General features: G+C 42.0%; 1 protein-coding gene across 5 annotated transcripts; it reads right to left on the reverse strand.

The window, feature by feature from the left end:
- Positions 1–2,187: 2,187 nt before the first annotated feature.
- Positions 2,188–8,584, reverse strand: LOC109734998 (uncharacterized). Of its 5 annotated transcripts, XR_012182951.1 has the most exons (6): positions 4,959–5,443; positions 4,191–4,492; positions 3,400–3,448; positions 2,834–2,936; positions 2,658–2,725; positions 2,188–2,545 (listed from the first exon to the last, which is right to left on the reverse strand). XR_012182951.1 is itself a non-coding variant. In XM_073497969.1 (5 exons), exons 1-4 carry the CDS (start codon positions 5,204–5,206, stop codon positions 2,694–2,696), a joined length of 432 nt encoding a protein of 143 aa, XP_073354070.1. In that variant the 5' UTR covers positions 5,207–5,478; the 3' UTR covers positions 2,188–2,545; positions 2,658–2,693. The 5 variants fall into 5 exon arrangements, 2 of the variants coding, with proteins under 2 accessions (XP_073354070.1, XP_020149774.1); XM_073497969.1 differs by lacking the exon at positions 4,191–4,492 and having other exon boundaries at positions 4,959–5,478; XR_012182950.1 differs by lacking the exon at positions 4,191–4,492 and having other exon boundaries at positions 2,658–2,936; positions 4,959–5,474.
- Between the last annotated feature and the right edge of the window lie 10,810 nt (positions 8,585–19,394).

Consider the following 19,394-nt stretch of genomic DNA (forward strand, 5'->3'; position numbering starts at 1 on the left):
GCACTCATGGATAATAGAAACCAAAAGGAGCTTAAGGGTGTCGATTCAACGATACAGACAAAAAAGGCAGACCAAACAGTACAGTACTCCATCCTTGTATATACTGGCCAAAAAGCAACTTCAAACAATTTACACTACTTCAGCGCCCATGTTGATTGTGAATGCAGACCAAACAGTACAATTTCCACTCTAATATGCATTGAACAAGAAAGGAATTTCCAACCATGTACTACTGCACATAATTATTTGTTATATTTAAAACATTTTTTGTCTGCTCATTACAAAATAAGGCAAATCCGACCTAATGTGTTGGTATGGTAGGAAAATTTTCAAGAGCCGAGATTTGCAATGCTACACAACTAAAAGGATTAACCTTACAATTGTGATCCTAGATTGCAAATAAGAATACTTGACAGGAACTATGAAAAACTACATCCTAGTTATAAATTTGTAGCAGTGCTTTCTTGATATCTTAGGGTCTGCAACTAAGATCAACTATGCCTATTTAATCAACCATGACAAAGTTTATGGTCTTAAAAAACAGTATCAATCATGGTCAATCTCAATCACGAACATTGCAAAATCTGGCAGTACTCCTGTATCACAATGGCATATGCAAGCATTGAAAAAGATAGAATTGCGAGCATCACAGTACCTGGGACAATCATTTCTTCAGAAAAGTACCCATCAAAGTAGTCATCGATAATTCTTGCCAATGTCATGTTATACCATCAAGAGATTTAATATACTATTTAAATGAGCTATCTTGATATCTTAGGGTCTGCAACCCCAAAGCAAGATAAACGTAGAACAAACTGTCCTGGTGGGTGTACCCAAATGTGTTCTCTTCTGCCATCAATAGAAGTAAGAGACCAGCAAAGAATTTCAGAGCAATAGTTGCTATAAGAAAAGTAAAAAATGTCCAAGCATAAAATTTGTCTACTACATCACAGTAACATGAGAAAATTGATCAAAACTTGTACAATAACATGCATTTTTTTAACCATTTAGCAGTAGGTTTTGGGTCTAGTAGTAGGGTATGTGAGTTGGAGTACAACAAATTTACATCAGATGTTTTTCAAACAAATAACATCCAACAACAACTACTCAGGATAAACAAAAGGATAATAATTTTCCATGACAATGAACACGACTGTGTACCTTCTTTATTTGCCCTTTTCATTTTTATAGGAAAATGTTGACAATACTTCAGGATTTTTTATCACCACCTTTCTGAGGCCAAAGAATCTGGACATCCACTATCTTCTAATGCACCTTCAGAAGTAAGTAGACTATCATAACGAAAATTGCAAGGCGTGGACGAGCTCGTGCGATCCCGGTATCGTGACGCGTTTGTTTGCCTAGAGATGCGGGACGGCCGTGGTATTTGAAGTGGTAGACGAGATGTTAATTAATGCGTGTACGCGACGGAAAGTGATGGGAGGCGATGTTGGCGACGGACGTCAAAGGGCGGTGACGGTGTTTTCTGCCGGCTTGTTATTTCTCTGTTATGGTCGGATGCGTCAACCCTGGTGTCGCCCCACTGGATCCCTCGCATGCAGCACGGAGGCATGCATTGACTATTCCATGGTCTGGGTGTCCACTAGAGCAGCAGAGTTTAATATAATGCTCAGGGCCACCACTCGAACGGCTAATGTCGTGCTTAATGTGCTCCCGGCCTGACAACATCTTTCCTTAATTTACCCGCAAGAAAGAAACATCTTTCCTTAATATGGTATTACTAGTACAAATGCCCGTGCGTTGCAACAGGCAAAAAATATCAAAAAACCTATTCCGGCGTGCTAGTACGCGCCACTTTTTGTATCCAACTCTAACAAACATCACAAATGGCAGAAGATAACATTACACATAGATCTACTCCAATGGCCACGCCATTGCTCTGATTGGAGTTTGCCATGAATGCAACAGGGAAAAATGGTGTGAATTCAAACTTAGTGATAATTGTTAGATGTCTCACATTTCGCAAAACCAGCTCCACGTGTCACTTCTTATATAAAACTCTTACAAACATCACAAAATAATGTAACCCTCACCTCCAGTGACAATGTGAAAGTAATGTTATTGTACCAAATCCTTCCAGAATTCAACTAAAGGAACATTACAAATAGCTATATTCAAGAATGGAGGAAAATATTGATCGAAGTATGAAGGAAACCTTTGTCAAACTTGGGAGATATGTTTGCTTAAAAATAGATAATGGCCACCATCATTCGGATATAAATTTTAGTAGCAACATACATTTTACTTTACATATCATGTAGCCAGCAATGTGTTTGATATTCAGTTAGGATATTGTTTAATAATACCTGCAGGTGTAAGAGAACATAAAAACAGTGTGAGCTTAAGTTGGGTTTAACCCACCTTACCAACATAATTATTTCTATCTTTATTAGGTGGACCATGGACTTTAGAGTCATTTAAATCTAGGGGTGAACCACCATGGGCATGCCGTTGACCTAAAAGACAGATGATTTGATATCTTGACACACATCTACAACTGTGAATGAGGTGCAATACTCCACCACTGAAATGAAATCAAAAGATAAAATTAGCAAAGCTAGAGGATTAGCATATATCTCCAGTGTCGAGAATAATTCTGCAAAGCAAAAGAAAAGGAGATCATGCTATCAACATACATAGCTTGATGCCACATAAATTAACATGTTTAACCCTCACACACCCTGATCTTGAATGTATTTTGTTGCTGCATAAATATGAACAGAATGAATCAAACAAATCAAATAATCCTAAAGAATTAAGAGCCAACAATTGGCACACGATCGTGGTGCTGACATAACGACCGTTTTAGTACCAAATATATTCAGTGGGAAACTTTTGACTTCATAGAGAATGGAATGGGCATGGGCGGGGCTCTTCTCATACAGCTGATACCTTCTTGCCTTCTCATTTGGGACCTGAAAAGAAACAAGAAAAAAAATTGTGGCCATTAAAATCATTTACAATGTCAACTAAAAATATAGTCTTCCCCATGACTCCTTACCAGAGAGTAGATGCTCCAAATGTATTAAGAACTTATTGTCCAACATTACAGTGATATAAGCAAAATCCAGGAAATCACTAAAGATTTTTTTTACTCTTCTTGGAAATCAGATAAGCTTGTTTGGATGTAGCAGAACTTATGTCCAACATTACAGTGATATAGTCCAACATTACAGTGATATAGACATGTTATCAAAGTAATGCTACTGACACGCCCATGCGTGCGGCAATGGATATAAGCTGAGGCAATATATATGCTCATAGAGAGAGAATCCTTGAAAGGGTTGTTCTACAGTCTAAAAATATCATTAGTTCTCTCATGTATTTAAAAATATATAAAACAAATAATGGAGGTTTCATCCAGATTCCAATTCTTACCATTGGAAGTAGCTTAGCTTTCACCCCAGACGTTCTGTCATATGATAACCTATCCAAGAAAAATCAAAACTTTCTCAACCTACTTTTCGTAAAGAAGCGTGAAATTTTACAGCAAAAGTTCCACAAGCACATACATGGCACTTATATTTGCATATTCACAAAAATGGAGAATGATATAAAGAGGAATATTTTAGGCTGGCAGTCCGACACTATGTCCGATGCGGTTCAGATGCATGTATTTCTATGGCTAGATATGCATATAATTTTACATATACAATGGGAACGTGCATCTGCCCTGCTACCAAAGTGACCATTCTACGTTCCCTATGAAAGTTGTGCTTCTGCCAGGCATTTGTGGGAACATATGACATGCATAATGCATGATAAATGAAGCAAAACAAGAGGACTGGAGATTAAAGTGAGAATGATTCCTATATTTTCATAAGTTTCTAAATTGCTCCCGATCCCACAAAAATAAAATAGGAGATACTCCTTTCTCTCTGTAATACCTTGATGTAGAATGTTACTAACCACTTGCTGATTTTTGAAATAGGTATACAACTACTGGCTTCAATGTTTTCCATCGACTCCGCATATATACACATCGATAAACTGTACATTGGTACGCACTGCAAGCGCAACACATTTGATGTGAAACTGAAACTACACACTTCAGAGAAGAAGATTAAGAATAGCACAGAACCACATGACGTGAGACATTTATGAGTTCCGCTTCAGCAACAATCATGCCTCCCATGCCTGCCTCTTGCAAGGTTAGCTTCAGTACGTACCTCAAGCGGAGAACCGGCAGATTGAGTTACGGCAAAGTGTGGAGCATCAGGCAGACGGCGGGCGAAATCAGCTGAGGCAAGATTGAACAGCAATGCCGAGCACGGAACTTGCGATGACATTGACCCGAGCTTGCATGGAGAGTTGCGGCTCCTCCTTCCGCTTCCCACGTGGTGCCCAATGCCGCCGGTAGGACCTTGTGCATGGGAAGCCAACGGCACGCAGTCGACATTAGATCAGAACAGCGGAGAGAGGACCCGGTCCGGTGGAAACAACACTGGCCATGGTTTTCCAAAGGCATGTACTGCAACATAATCATGGGCACTCGTCACTTCTGAATCCATATACCGCTGCAACAGTTTTTATCTGCAGCCAAGACAGATTCACTGCTTGCTTATCATGGAAATTCTCAGAACAACAACTACGCTGACAGGCACGATGACACCAGCCCCTTCACCAACCACGGAAACACAATCGTCTTCTTCCGCATGGGTTGTATGACGGCTGGCTGCCGCGGGCGCTCGACCTGTCGTCCATGATGCGGAGTTTGCACCACTCGAGGGATTTGAGTTTTCGAGCACCACGACGCTCGCGAGCCAGAGACCGGCCACCACATCAGCTAGCCACCGGCCGTCGTTCAATTAGCAATCGAGGGACCATGAAGCAAGGCACTAATCCACAGAACCGCACGAGGGGCTAAAAAATCGAATCTTTGGGCCGCCTACCAATTAAGGAACAAGAGCAGTGGCCAAACCCGAGGAGACGCTCACCTGGGCGAGAACCGCCGTGAAGGACATCTCCCCAGCGGCAGCGCGAGGTCCTGCACGTCGTCACCGTCGCCCTTGCCGTTGGCTTCGCCGCCCTCTCCTCTCCGAGCGGACAACGGTCGCCGGCGCTGCCGCAGGTGAATCCACTTGTGCGGCCGGGAGCGCCAGGAGGCCGAGCCGGTAGAGGACGCGGAGGAGGAGGCCCTGTCGTCCTCCGGGGAGTCGCTGGCGATGTGGGCGGCCCCGTCCATCAAAAGGGGGCCCGCTGGAGTTCAAGCCCCACCGCCTGACCTCCTCCTGCGCCTCGTAGATCGCCTCCACGCCGTCCCCGGAACAGGATCCGGCCCCTGCCTCGCCTCCCCGACCGGATCTGGCCGGAGATCGCCGCCGCCGCGCCCGGCATCGTCTGCATAGCGGCCCCATCTCGCTCGGAACCGGCTTGGAGCGCCCGGACTCAGGAGGAAAGAGATGGTGATGGACTGCGGGCTGATTATGTAAAATATGAGGTGTTTTTATGTAAAACGTGCTGAGCGAAACGTTATTCACTTAATCGTGGACTGCTGGTTGATTACCCAAAAGTACAGGGACTTTTTTGCAAAAGTACTAACGACGGACGACCAGAAGTGATCGCTGGTTTATTAGTAGGTAGAGATATCAGCACAGGTGGCCGCGCGAGGGAGTGTTTGGGTGAAGTGCAAATACTGGGCTGACCTATTGCTGGTGAATTAGCTGCCATGTTTTATCATTTACCACAGCAAAATTGTTTTCAACAACTTCAGTATGCCTTCACGCCAAAATTAAATTAAATTATGCACCGTGCGAACATTTTAATTACGGTCTTTTTTGGCACCGAGAGCGGGAAGGCAAGTGTGAGTAGTGGAAAAAAATTGTACTCGCATATACTAAAAAAGAAACACGTCACTTGTTTTAAATGCTAGTGTTAGTGGAAAGAGCGTACATGAAATTTTCAAAGGGAAATGGAGCAGGCGTATATTGCTGGTGGAAAAACATTAGGAGATATTTTTTTCCTGGTAACAGTTGGTGTTTGAATTCATTTTATTTTTTCGCATGCGGAAATGTCACATATTTTTCGTCCTGAATGTTTGTATGTAGCAGTTGGATGCGCCAAACAACACAAAGTTCTTTTCTTTTTGCCATTATTTTCAACATTGGAAAAAACACCAAGGAAAAATCAGCAAAAATGTACATAAAGGGATGGTTATTATGTGTGTGCTTGACGTGTTTATGGGCCTTGTTTACGTTGTTATGACCAAAATTACAAGGTTGTCCAGGTAAACAAGAGAGCAACTAGTTGACGAGCGCTCCTTCGGGAGCCTCACAACAATAAACTGGGGCGCGCTCTTAGCCGCCGCTACGTGTCGCGCTCTGAGCGCTCCCTCCGGATTTTTTTATTTTTATTTTTCCGCACGCGTTTTTGGCTTTTTGAACAAATTTTTCATGTTTTCATGACTTTTCGGTTTTTCACCGGTCTACCTTAGGTTTTGGACAAAACAATTTTAATTTTTTTTGCCCGAAAGATCCTTTTTTTTTTTGCTTCCGCGAGAGGTAGTGTTTTGCTTTTGTGAGAGGCACAACCATGCCTCTCGAAAACGGAAAAAAATTGTGTTTTCCTTTTCTTTTCCCCTTTTCGCGAGAGGCGCGATTTTGCTTCCGCGAGAGGCACAACCGTGCCTCTCGAAAACGAAAAAAATGCATTTCCTCTTTTTTTTCCTTCTGCGAGAGGCACGGTTTTGCTTCGCGTCTCTCCGAAACAAAGAAAAAAACATGTTTCTTTCCTTTCGCGAGAGGCACGGCCGTGCCTCTCGAAAAACGAAAAAAATGCGTTTTTTTTCCTTTCGCGAGAGGCACGATTTTGCTTCCGTAAAAAGGCACAGTTGTGCTTTCGCGAGAGGCACGCGCCTCTTTCGAGAAGGAAAAACAAAACATGCTCCTAGTTCGGTTTTTTCCTTTGGTTTTTCTCGACCGGTTTTTTCGCGAAAAAAAGTTTGTCAGAACCTATCAACATGAGATTTAGTTTTGAAGATCTCGACGTGAGGAATCCAATGAGAAAACCATTAGAAATTTGAACGCACGATCTAAAAGATAAAACGTTTTGAATAAACCGATGTACGGAAAAGGAGAAATCTTTTATAAATTAAGCAGTATATGAGTAAGATGATGGTCTAGATGCAGGGGCTACCACAGAGAAGAGAAAATGGGTTTGGCAAAGTTTACCTGTTGATTGGATCTGACAAGAACTCGACTTCATCGTGTCCCGTCGTCGCGATCTTCATAACAACAATATAATTGCCAACATACCTGTACCAACGGAACATCAAAATCCTGGTCTGGAATTTACCCGTTATTTTACCCGGCTCCGTCTTCACACGTTACTCCTGGCCGTATGCAGTCGGCCTGTCTCCATACGCTCGCATTGAATACAGTACACGCCGTGTCATCGATTGGTTCGTCCAGCTAGCAGGAGCGCGCGAGCCCGTCCACACCATCGCTGCTCTCACTAATCACTATCATAATACCTTTCTTGTGAGCTCCAACAACAACAACATCTTGATTCCAACCATGAAAAAATATGCCCCAATAGCACCTAGAACAAAAATAAAAGAACCCCGATAACAATACATATCTTGTTTGCTGAAGACAATCTCACCATACAAAATCTGAGGAGTTTTATTAAAACTCGGCCAGATGCGTTTCCCCAAAATAATAGTATTTCATATGAACAGACACATAACTGACAGTATACAATGATTTGCATTTGCTAACTACTATAATGAGTTGTTTGCAGCATTGTGCCATCTCCTACAAAGTGCAATCCAGTATGTTCAGAAGGCAAAAGCAAATAGATAAAAACTACCAATGCATATGTTTGAAAAGTGAGTTCCTAATAAGATGAAATCATCGTTGGACTTCCAATCAAAGCAATTCATAGGATCAACACTTACAAAGATTCCAGTAAACGTTCTCATTGTCTTTGATTGATTACAAACAGATTTCTGCCTATCGCACAAAGCCCATGCTTGTAATCTGACGGGAACTATTAAAAACAAGTGAACATATCAGGAAAACATCTACTGATCTCCATCCATTACGCCATGTAAGTTGGTTCCCTTGGAGTTCAGGTAATACATAGACAACCAAATCAACTGAATAGAGAAAGAAATCTGCACTATACTGGTAGCTAAGCGAGACCTGCAGGAGCACAGGAGCATGGTTTGATCATGGAATTGGGAATCAGTTTAAAAAAGAAAGGGGGGGAGGCTAGGGTGGAAGGGATCTCACCAAGATGTAGCTATGGAGGGGGGCGACTGGAGGAAGCAGCTCGGGTGCTTGCATGGCTAGGTGGGCTCCGGCCTTGGGGCGGCACACGCACCATCCTGTCACCGCAAGTAGTAGTGCTGCAGTCCTTTCCCAGCCGCCGTCGCGCTCGTGACTCCGAGCCATCGCCGGCGACGTCGCGCTCGTGGCTCCTAGCCGCCGCCGCCGCACTGCTTGATCTCTATCTGTTTGAAAGCAGGAATCGCGATTGGATCGAAGCACCATCTCGATGAATCCCCTTTTCTGGCGGAGGCCAAAAAGTAAAGAGGGACGAACCTGGGGCCGCCGGAGACGCGCCTGTCAGGTAGCAGTGTATCTGAAGATATATCTTCAGTTAACTGTACCATTCCTGACACTTACCATTTCAGCTGATCCAACGGTTCAAGGGACCATTCGATCTACCTTTCCGTTAAAACTACTCCCTCCGTCTCATAATATAAGAGCGTTTTTAACACTAGTGTAGTGTCAAAACGCTCTTATATTATGGGACAGAGGGAGTACTTTTTATGTTCTGGTTATTACCCCGGGTGCGTACACCTATATAACAGTCGGGTTGTGGCTGAGCTGTGCATCGAATCTTCTCCAATTCTCCTGATGGATGAACCCTAAACTGATATGGCTCTGCCAATAGCAATATACTCCCAAATCGGGATCCTTCCTTGCAATTTCCTGAAATTCGTCCACAGAATCCACCGATCCAAACCTGTAGAACAGCTAGGACCTGACAAATTGGTAATCAGAGCAGTGGTTCCTCGGTAGCTTCCGGTCGAGTCAAAATTTCCCCAGGAGAAGTATGAACACCCACCCAATTCCCTCCCTGATGTGTGGCGGCTGCAATGTAGGCGTGTGGTGACGGTGTTCCTTCACTGACGCATCTGGCAGCAGCGGATCCCGGGCGGCGCAAGTGGCGGTGATTATTCAGGTACAGATCAGTAGCGCGGAGTGGTTATGCTGGATCTCTTCCAGCAAGGTAAAATTCAACGTCCTTCACTGATCCGTGTACCTTGGTGGCGTGGAGCTTTGGCGGCAGCATGATTTGGAGTTTAGAGGCTGGTTGCCGCAATTGCGGTGGTAAAATTCCCCCTCTCTCCTCTGGATCAGGGTGATGGGGCGCGCCAGGACAATTGATGAGACGGATCTGTAGGAGGTCTTATCTCTGCGGGATGATTTGGGTGTTTTTCAGCAGGAGAATGCATCGATGTGTACTGATGTGTCGAAGTTACAGGAAGATGTACAGTCTATCAGTTCCAAACGAGGTGAAATAGCACTGTAGGTTGGAGGGATTGAAAAAGATGTGCTAGATTTAGGAAAACAATTATCTACTATGAGCTTAGTCTTGCAGAAATTGGTGGCTCCATCTGGTTCAGGAATTCAGGCATAGCAACAACCTGGTGTTGATCCTGTTGCTAGATCACCTACTCTGGAACAGCAAGAGCAAGAGTGGCCAAATAGTAGAACTAAGCAGCTGAGATAGCAATTAGAAGCAGAGAAATAGAAAACCAGACAATTGGAAGAGTTACACATGCAGAAATTTCCTCCAATCAGGACTGGTAGAAATACAGTAACACATGGTTATGTAGCTCAAGCTAATAGAGAAACAGCCAATGCAATTGGTACTCCAGTCACACAAAGAAGAGGAGAACACACACCTGTCTTCTAGCAGTACCAGCAGCCAGCTAGAGACAGACAATTGTGGCAAGGCTATTTTAGAACTTATAAGCAAGATATGCAAGTACAATTTATGAAAGCAAATGACAAAGGGCCCTAAGATGGATTTCCCTCGTTTTTCTGGTGAAGATCCTGTAGGCTGGATCAGACAATACAACAAATACTTCCAAATGGCAGGAGCACCTGAGGAATATAAGGTATCACTGTCTCAAATGTATATGACAGGAGATGTTGATGTGTGGCTCAGGAGATCTGGCCTTCTCAAGAAACAGTTGACATGGCAAGAATTTGGGAAGGCGATTATCAAGAGGTTTTCTTCCCAAGGCTCTTATGACCTCACTGAACAGTTTACTTCTCTCAAACAAGGCAGCAACACTGTGTCCGAATATACCAAGTTGTTTGAAGATTTGATGGCTGGACTTCAGGAAGAAAATCCTACATTATCTGAACATTGGTTTGTTAGATGTTATGTTAATGGGCTGAGAGATGGTATTAAGTATCAATTGAGACTGTTAAGGCCAACCTCAATTACTGATGCTTACTATTTAGCCAAGGAAATTGAACCTTGTCACCCTCCTCATGTGCCATATCACAAGAAAACAACAATTCCTTACAACAATTATTGGCAGAAGAATGTCGTGCGCCTAGCAGCAAAACCAGTTATCAGTTACTGCAACAGTACCAACTACTAGTGGCACAAAGAACACTAAAAATGTTAATAATAACATTCAGAGAAGTAGAAAAGTTGGTGAATGTTGGAGATGTGGAGATAAGTGGTTCCATGGCCACAAATGCACTTTAGTGCCTAACTTGCACATGCTACAACAGGAAGTGGAAGAACCTGGTCCATATGAAGCAGAAGGAGATCAACAAGACATGTCAGAAGAGGGAGCAGAACAAAAAGAGCAAGCAATGTTTATCTCTTCACATGCTATGGGACAGCAACTTGCTGTACAATCTCCTACGGTAATAGTGTATGTTAATGGAAAAAGGGCGGTAGCACTACTTAACTCTGGAAGTTCAACTTCTTTCATCAGTGAATAGTTTGCTATTAAATCAAACTGTCATCTACTACCAGTTAGACCTAGAAAGATCTCTGTAGCTGGAGGAGGCATGCTGCTCTCTGCTGCTGTAGTTCCAAATTGTGCTTTTCAACTAGCCAAATAAAATTGGAACATTCTTTCATAGTCCTCCATCTTCCTAGTCATGACATGATTTTGGGATATGATTGGTTTTCTCTAGTCAGCCCTGTTGCTTTTGATGTGCCTCGTAATCAATTCAGTTTTACTGTACAAGGCAAAACAACAATTACCACAGCGGTATATAACTCTAGTGAGAGAGATTTTGGAGATACCAGCAGAGCAAGTAACTAAACTATTGGAGAAATGTGTACAAGCTTTTCTTCTCCAAATTCACAATATAGTGGCTGAAACACCTGACAAACATTGCATTCCTGCTGCAATCAGCAAACTGCTAGTGGAATATGAAGATGTTTTTGCTGAGCCTACAAAATTACCCCCAAAGAGAGCACTGGATCATAAAATCACTCTGTTATCAAGAGTTGAACCACCTCATGTCAGACCTTACAGAGTACCACATCATCAGAAGGAAGAAATGGAGAAACAAATCAAACACTTGTTGGAGAATAACTTGATAAGACATAGCCAAAGTCCATATGCAGCCCCTGTTCTTTTAGTTAAAAAGAAGGACAGTACTATGAGACTTTGCACTAATTTCAGAAAGTTGAACACTGTGACAGTTAAAAACAAATTTCCTATACCAGTCATTGAAGATTTACTTGATGAGTTACATGGGGCTAAAGTGTTCTCTAAGATTGACTTGATATCAGGTTATCATCATATCATACTGGACCTTGCAGATATCCATAAAATAGCATTTAGAAATTTTCTGGGACACTATGAATATCTAGTGATGCCCTTTGGATTATCAAATGCACAAGGAACTTTTCAAGCTCTCATGAATTTCCTATTTTCTAAATACAACAGAAAGTTTGTCTTGGTATTTTTTGATGATATTCTGGTATTTAGCACTACTATAGATGAGCATGTGGAACATTTAAAGCAAGTGTTGCAGATCTTGAGAGAAAATGAGTTGTATGCAAAAATGTCAAAGTGTGCATTTACAGTTCCCCAGGTGGAATATCTTAGACATGTGGTTTCTGGGGAAGGGTTAGCTACTGAACCTAGCAAGATCAAAGCAATAGGTGAATGGCCCACACCTACTGATGTCACTAAACTGAGAAGTTTTTTGGGTTTAGATGGGTATTACAGAAGATTTATCAAGGATTATGGAACAATTTGCAGACAATTGCCTGATGCTCTCAAGAAAGGAAAATTTCTATGGACAGCTGAACAAGATAAAGCTTTCAGAAAACTGCAACAAGCTTTAATTATAGCTCCTGTTCTTGCCCTTCCCAACTTCAATGCCCCTTTTACACTTGAAACAGATGATTTTGGTTATGGCATTGGGGCTGTGCTTATGCAAGGAGGCAAACCATTGGCATATTGCAGCTCTTCACCCTGCCCCAGAAATGTTGCTCTATCTACATATGAGAAAGAAGCTTTAGCAATTCTGGAAGCTCTCAAAAAGTGGAGACACTATTTACTAGGAAGCTCTGTGATCATCAAAACTAATCAACAATCTTTGAAGTTTATCACTGATCAAAAGATTACTGAAGGAGGGCAACACAAACTCATGATGAAATTATTGGAATTTAACTTCACAGTTCAGTATAAAAAGGGCGGCACCAATAGAGTAGATGATGCTATGTCCAGAGTGCTCCCAAAGTGCATGTATATGTCCACTATCACTCCTGTTTGGGCAGAGGAATTACTTCTTAGTTACCGGAATGACCCAGTCACAAAGAAATTGCAGGAAAAGTTGCTGCTACAAACTTTTGAGGACAAGTCTAAATACTCCATACATGCTGGTTGTATCAGATTTAAAGGGGAGATTCTTGTGGGCAGTGAAATAAAATTGAGAGAGAAATTGATTGTTGCCTTACATAACTCTCCTATGGAAGGACATTCAGGCATGAGGGCCACATATCAAAGAGTGAAAGGAATTTTTTATTGGCCAGGTCTTAAGCAAGTAGTAGAACAATTCATAGCTACTTGTCCCATATGTCAAAGAGCAAAACATGAGAATTGCTTACAAACAGGGCTGTTAGATCCTTTACCAGTAGCTGGTATGGCATGGTAGCATATTTCTATGGATTTCATTGATGGTCTTCCCAATTATCATGGTAAGGATGTGATACTGGTGGTGGTTGATAGGTTTACCAAATATTCCCACTTTATTCCCCTTGCACATCCTTACATAGTTCAAAGTGTTGCTCAAGCATTTGTTGCATGGGCCACCCACACTCATTATCTCTGATAGAGACATAATATTTACAAGTCAGCTATGGAGAGATATCTTTGCTGCATATAAAAGTGAATTGAGATATAGTTCAACATACCATCCACAAACGGATGGTCAAACAGAGAGGATAAATCAGTGCTTGGAAACTTATTTGAGGTGCATGACTACACAAGAGCCAAAGAAGTGGTTAGCATGGTTACCCCTAGATGAATACTGGTACAACACCACTTATCATACAACATTGAAAATGAGTCCTTTTCAAGCTTTATATGGTTTCCCTCCCCCATTGATTGCTGAACTAGCAATATCTGGACCTGACAATGCTGAAGCACAAGACTTCTTAATAGCAAAGCAGCACATGTTGGACCAGTTGAAAGAAAATCCACTACAGGCCCAAAACAGAATGAAGAAGTATATATGCAGACTTAAAGAGAGTGGAAAGGCAATTTAAAGTGGGAGATTTGGTCTATCTCAAAATGGCACCTTACAGATTGGCAGCTTTTGGTTTTAGAGGAGCACTGAAACTTCAAAACAAATACTACGGTCCATTCTTGGTTCTATAGAAGATTGGCAACAGTGCTTACAAGTTATAGTTTCCAGATCATGTACAAATGCATCCAGTCTTTTCATGTGAGCCAGTTGAAGAAGCATTTGGGTCACAAGTTTATCCCTAGACCACATCTTCCTATGGTAAATGAAGATGGCACCATTAAAACTGACTCAACTCTAGTTTTGGAAGTCAGGAAAATCCCTCGCAAGAATGTGCCAGTTGTGTAGTGGTTTATTCAGTGGGAAAATCTGGCACCCGAAGGTGCTACATGGGAAGATGCAGAGTTCATTAAACACACCTTCCCTACCTTCTTCAGGAACACCACCGAAGCTTGGCGGGCCGCAAACACAACGTCTTGAGGACAAGACAGCTCTTCAGGAGGGGGTAATGTGAGGTAATAGTGTATCTGAAGATATATCTTCAGTTAACTGTACCATTTCTGGCACTTACCGTTTCAGTTGATCCAACGGTTCAAGGGACTCCTCAAGTTACTTTCGTCGTCCACTGTTTTGATCTACCTTTCCGTTAAAACTACTGTTTATGTTCTGGTTATTACCGTGAGTGCGTACACCTATATAACAGCCGGGTTGTGGCTGAGCTATGCATCGAATCTTCTCCAATTCTCCTGATGGATGAGCCCTAAACTCATACGGCTCTGCCGATAGCAATATACTCCCAAATGGGGGCTCCTTCCTTGCAATTTCCTGAATTTCGTCCACACAATCCACTGATCCAAACCTGTAGAATAGCTAGGACATGACAGCGCCGGCGTAGCCCTGCGAGCAGGCGGTAGGACGGGAGTGGAGAATCTAGCCGGAGGGGAGGGAGGCGCGGACCGTGGGGAGCTCGGGGGCGTGCTGCGCGGCGCCGGAGGTCGCCGGAAGCAGCCGACGTGGGTGGTGGCGGCGATGATGATGACTTCATGGGCGAGAGGGAGAGGAGGCGAGCCCGTGGTCCTCCTGTGGTCGTATCTTTTCTTTACAAATCTGCTCGGACCGCGGATTGAATACTCCAAATGACAAGGTGTTTTGTGCAAAAATGAAGCATTTTTTTAGATCCACTTAAAAAGGGACTGCGGGTTCAATTATCAAAAAATACAAGGACTTTTCTGCACAAATGTCCCGACGGTGAGCAGACAGAAGTGATCGGTACTTTGTTATTAGGTAAAGATTTAGATAAACATAAACATAAAGATAATTCCCTATGATAGTGTGTAGGATTGTGTGGCTGCATGCATGCTTTCGTTTAGCTGGATCAAGTATGAGTTATATAAAGCCCCCAAGATATATATGTTAAAGGGTACTACCTCCATCCTGGTTTATTAGTTCCATCGCATTTTGTGTCAAATTTTAGCTAACAAAATAAATGTATGTCATAAAAAATAATATCATTGAAAACTATGCTCAAATACAAATCCAACGATATAATTTTTGGTGATATGCATTAACCTTTTGTTAGTTAAATCTTTGTTCAAAATTTGGCACAAAATACAAAGTGAATCAATAAATCAAGACAAAGGTAGTAGAAAAATAACAGTCGCACTAGGTAACCACAAATATTTTTTTGAGCCATCACACATTTTTGAGTCACATAGTAGTTGTAAGATTGTTCTCATACACTAGAGTCAGAGTGTATCACAATGTCCAGGGTAAATATTTTACAACATTCATTACAAGCTAGATGGTAAATATCGCAGACCAATAAGCAAGCAAAAAAATATAAATGAGGTTGATCCCGAACAGAGTGCCTCTGGCGTGTTGTGCTTCTGATTTTGGAAGATATATGTGATCATACATGCATACAGAAGGGACCTGGCGTGGCTTGAATCTGCGTTGGTATTTCCCCAAAGAGGAAGGGATGATGTAGCACAACTATGGCAAGTATTTCCCTCAGTTATGAAACCAAGGTTATCAATCCAGTAGGAGAACCAAGCAACACTATGTAAACGGTACGTGCATACAAAGAACAAATCCTTGCAACCCAACGCGTAAGAGGGGTTGTCAATCCCTCCTTGGTAAAAATATAGATTAAATTATTTGAGTTTGAATAAATAGATTTGAATAAAATGCAAAATAAAATAAGTAAAGAAAAAGTGCAGCAAGGTATTTTTGGGTTTTTGGAATAATAGATCTGGAAACAATATGATAAAAGATAGACCCGGGGGCCGTAGATTTCATTAGTGGCTTCTCTCGAGAAAATAGCATACAGTGGGTAAACAAATTGCTGTTGGGCAATGGATATAAGATCAAATAATTATGATGATATCCAAGGCAATGATCATGTATATAGGCATCACGTCCAAGATTAGTAGACCGAAACGATTCTGCATCTACTACTATTACTCCACACATCGACTGCTATCCAGCATGCATCTAGTGTATTAAGTTCATGGAGAAACGGAGTAATGCAATAAGAACGATGACATGATGTAGACAAGATCTATTCATGTAGGAATGGCCCCCATCTTTTTATCCTTAATAGCAACGATACACGCGTGCCTCACTACCCCTTCTGTCATGCATATAAGAGATCAAAGAAACTCAAATAATATTCATGGATAGAACTGATCATAAACTCCAAATTCATCGAATCCTAACAAACACACCGCAAAAGAGTTACATCAAATAGATCTCATCAACGAGACCATTGTATTGAAGATCAAAGAGAGAAGAAGCCATCTAGCTACTGCCTACGGACCCGTAATTCTATGGTGAACTACTCACACATCATCGGACGAGCACCAATGAGGATGATGAACCCCTCCGTGATCGTATTCCCCTCCGGCGAAGTGCCGAAATAGTGCTCTAGATTGCATATCGTGGTTCTAGAACTTGTGGCGGCTGGAATTGTGTTTCGTCGACTCCCCTAGGGTTTCTGGAATATTTGAGTATTTATAGAGCGAAGAGGCGGTGGAGGAGACCTCCATGGGCCCCACCACCCCTTAGGGCGCGCTAGGGGCCTCTGGCACGCCCTGGTGGGGGGTGGGCCCCATGGGCCTCCCCCCAGGTGCTTCCTTGGCTCCCAAGTTGTATTCTGGTCCCAAAAAAATCTCCAAAAAGTTTCGTGGCATTTGGACTCCGTTTGGTACCCATATTCTACGAAGTAAAAAACAAGCAAAAAACAGCAACTGGCACTAGGCACTATGTCAATAGGTTAGTCCCAAAAAATGATATGGAATTGCTAGAAAATGATTGTAAAACATCCAAGAATGATAATATAACAGCATGGAACAATAAAAAATTATAGATACGTTGGAGACGTATCAGGACCTGAAGCGTATGATGTGTATAAGCTGGAACCACGTTGTAGTACACGTCGCATGTGCAGGGTGTCAGTGTATTAGGGCATCTCCAACGGCAGACACACAAATTTTCTCCCGCATCCGTCCGCGGATAGGGGGATCAATCCGCGGACATGGATGCAAGTGGCTATCATCCAACCGTAGCCGCATACATTTTCACAACAACTCAAAGTAATCGGATGAAATTCAATCAAACAGGACCATATTTCATATAAACACGGCCGGATTTCATCTAAACATGACGGATTTCATTACATTTACATCAACTAAACGGAGCTCGTCTAGTTAGGTATAATTAATCTAAACACGAGGAACACTTCAACGAGAAAGAAGAACAAACCGGTAACAAGAGCAACTGTATAATGAGAATGTGTATGACTCAGGAGGATACCGATGCATATGGGTTTTGTAAAGTATCGTGAAGAAAAGGGAACATCACATGATAACCAAATGTTCACTCGAATATCATTCGTGTAATCATAGGGATCGATATGGACGTCCACGGTTCTGCTATCGGTCATTGAACGAAGGGATTTCGTTCATGTCTATGATTTACCGAATCAAGCTTAAGGTAACCACAATCTTTTGCGTGTTAGTAGGACAAGAGTATCAAGGATTTATTTATGAAATTATTTCATTAATATTCAGAATAGTTCCGAGAGGAACCAGAAACATTTCGGGGTCACTAGAAGGGTTTCAGAGCTTATCGGGCAATACCGGGTATTTTTGATAAATAATATATAGGTGAATTTTTCGGTGATGTTAAATTAATAATAAAAGGCTCTAGTAATTGATAGGAGGCTTTTATATTTAATTTAATATCCATGCGCCTTAAAAGCCAAATGGTGGAAGGCAACTTGGGCCACAAGGGCCCATTATGGGTGGCGCCTGATACATCTCCAACGTATCTATAATTTTTTATATACTTTATATGCAATTTTATATCATTTTTGGGAACTAATCTATCAACTCAGTGCTTAGTCCAGTTTCTGTTTTTGCCTATTTTATTGTTTCGCTGAAAAACAGTACCAAATGAAGTCCAAACACGATGAAACTTTACGATGATTTTTTTGGACCAAAAGGAACCCTAAAAGCTTCGAGAGGAGGCCATAAGACGTACGGAAGAGCCACAAGCTCATACGGCGCGCCCCTAGGGGAGGGGGCGCCGCCTGAGCTTGTGGGCCCCATGTATATCCGTTTGACCTAATTCCACTTCTATAAATTCCCTTAAATCCTAAAACCACCAGAGAGCCACCCGAAACAAAATTTTCGCTGCCACAAGCTTCAGTTCTCCCGCGATCCCATCTGGAGGCCTTTTCCAGTACTCTGCTGGAGAAGGAATCGACCACGGAGGGCTTCTACATCAACCTTGCTGCACCTCCCATGATGTGCGAGTAGTTTACCATAGACCTACGGGTCCATGGTGGTTAGCTAGATGGCTTCTTCTCTCTTCAATCTTCAGTACTCCCTCCATTTTTATATACAAGGCCACAAACTCATATTAGAGGTACCAATATAAAATTTAATGCTTGCTTTGCAAATCAACTTTTCTTTTTGTTTAGTTTGATCATTAATACGTCGTATGCATGCAAGCAAACTGAGTGGAGGAAGTAGCTGACTATCATTATGAATGCATGCATGCAGGTATTAAATAGGTTGCTAGTATGAGAAAATATCATTAATTTTGCCTCGATTACTGTTGGTGGCCTTGTATAGATGCAAAATGTATATTCTATAGTGGCCTTGTATAAGTAAATGGAGGGAGTACAATGTTCTCCTCGGAGTTCTATCCGATGTAATCTTCTTTTGCGGTGTGTTTGTTGGGATCCGATGAATTGTGGGTTTGTGATTGGATTATTCATTGAAAGTAATTGAGTCTTTTCTGAACTTTATTATGTATGACTATTATAGCTATGTAATGCTTTCCGATCTATGGTTTTTTTGGCCAAGTTGACTCGTGATCTTCAATGGAAGTGGTGCATAGTAGTGGTTCAATCTTGTGGTGTCCTCACCCAGTGATAGCAGGGGTAGCGAGGCACGTATTATATTGTTGCTACTAAGGAGAAAATGGCATGGTTTAATCACATTGCCTGGTTTTATTTTGTCTACATTATGTTAACTTGCTTAAAGTGTTACTTTGTTTATCATGAACTTAATACCATAGATGCATGCTGGATAGCGATTGATTGGTGGAGTAATA

The sequence above is a fragment of the Aegilops tauschii genome, chromosome 1 (assembly GCF_002575655.3).
Source record: "Aegilops tauschii subsp. strangulata cultivar AL8/78 chromosome 1, Aet v6.0, whole genome shotgun sequence".
In the NCBI taxonomy this organism is placed as follows: domain Eukaryota; kingdom Viridiplantae; phylum Streptophyta; class Magnoliopsida; order Poales; family Poaceae; genus Aegilops; species Aegilops tauschii.

Excerpts from the sequence above, each read along its gene's own strand:
- LOC109734998 (XM_020294185.4), bottom strand. The coding sequence starts at position 5,206 with ATGGACGGGGCCGCCCACATCGCCAGCGACTCCCCGGAGGACGACAGG. Across the intron at positions 3,449-4,958 it reads TCACGGCGGTTCTCGCCCAG|GTTATCATATGACAGAACGT; the intron begins GTGAGCGTCTCC and ends TTTCTTGGATAG. Across the intron at positions 2,937-3,399 it reads AAGCTAAGCTACTTCCAATG|GTCCCAAATGAGAAGGCAAG; the intron begins GTAAGAATTGGA and ends GTTTCTTTTCAG.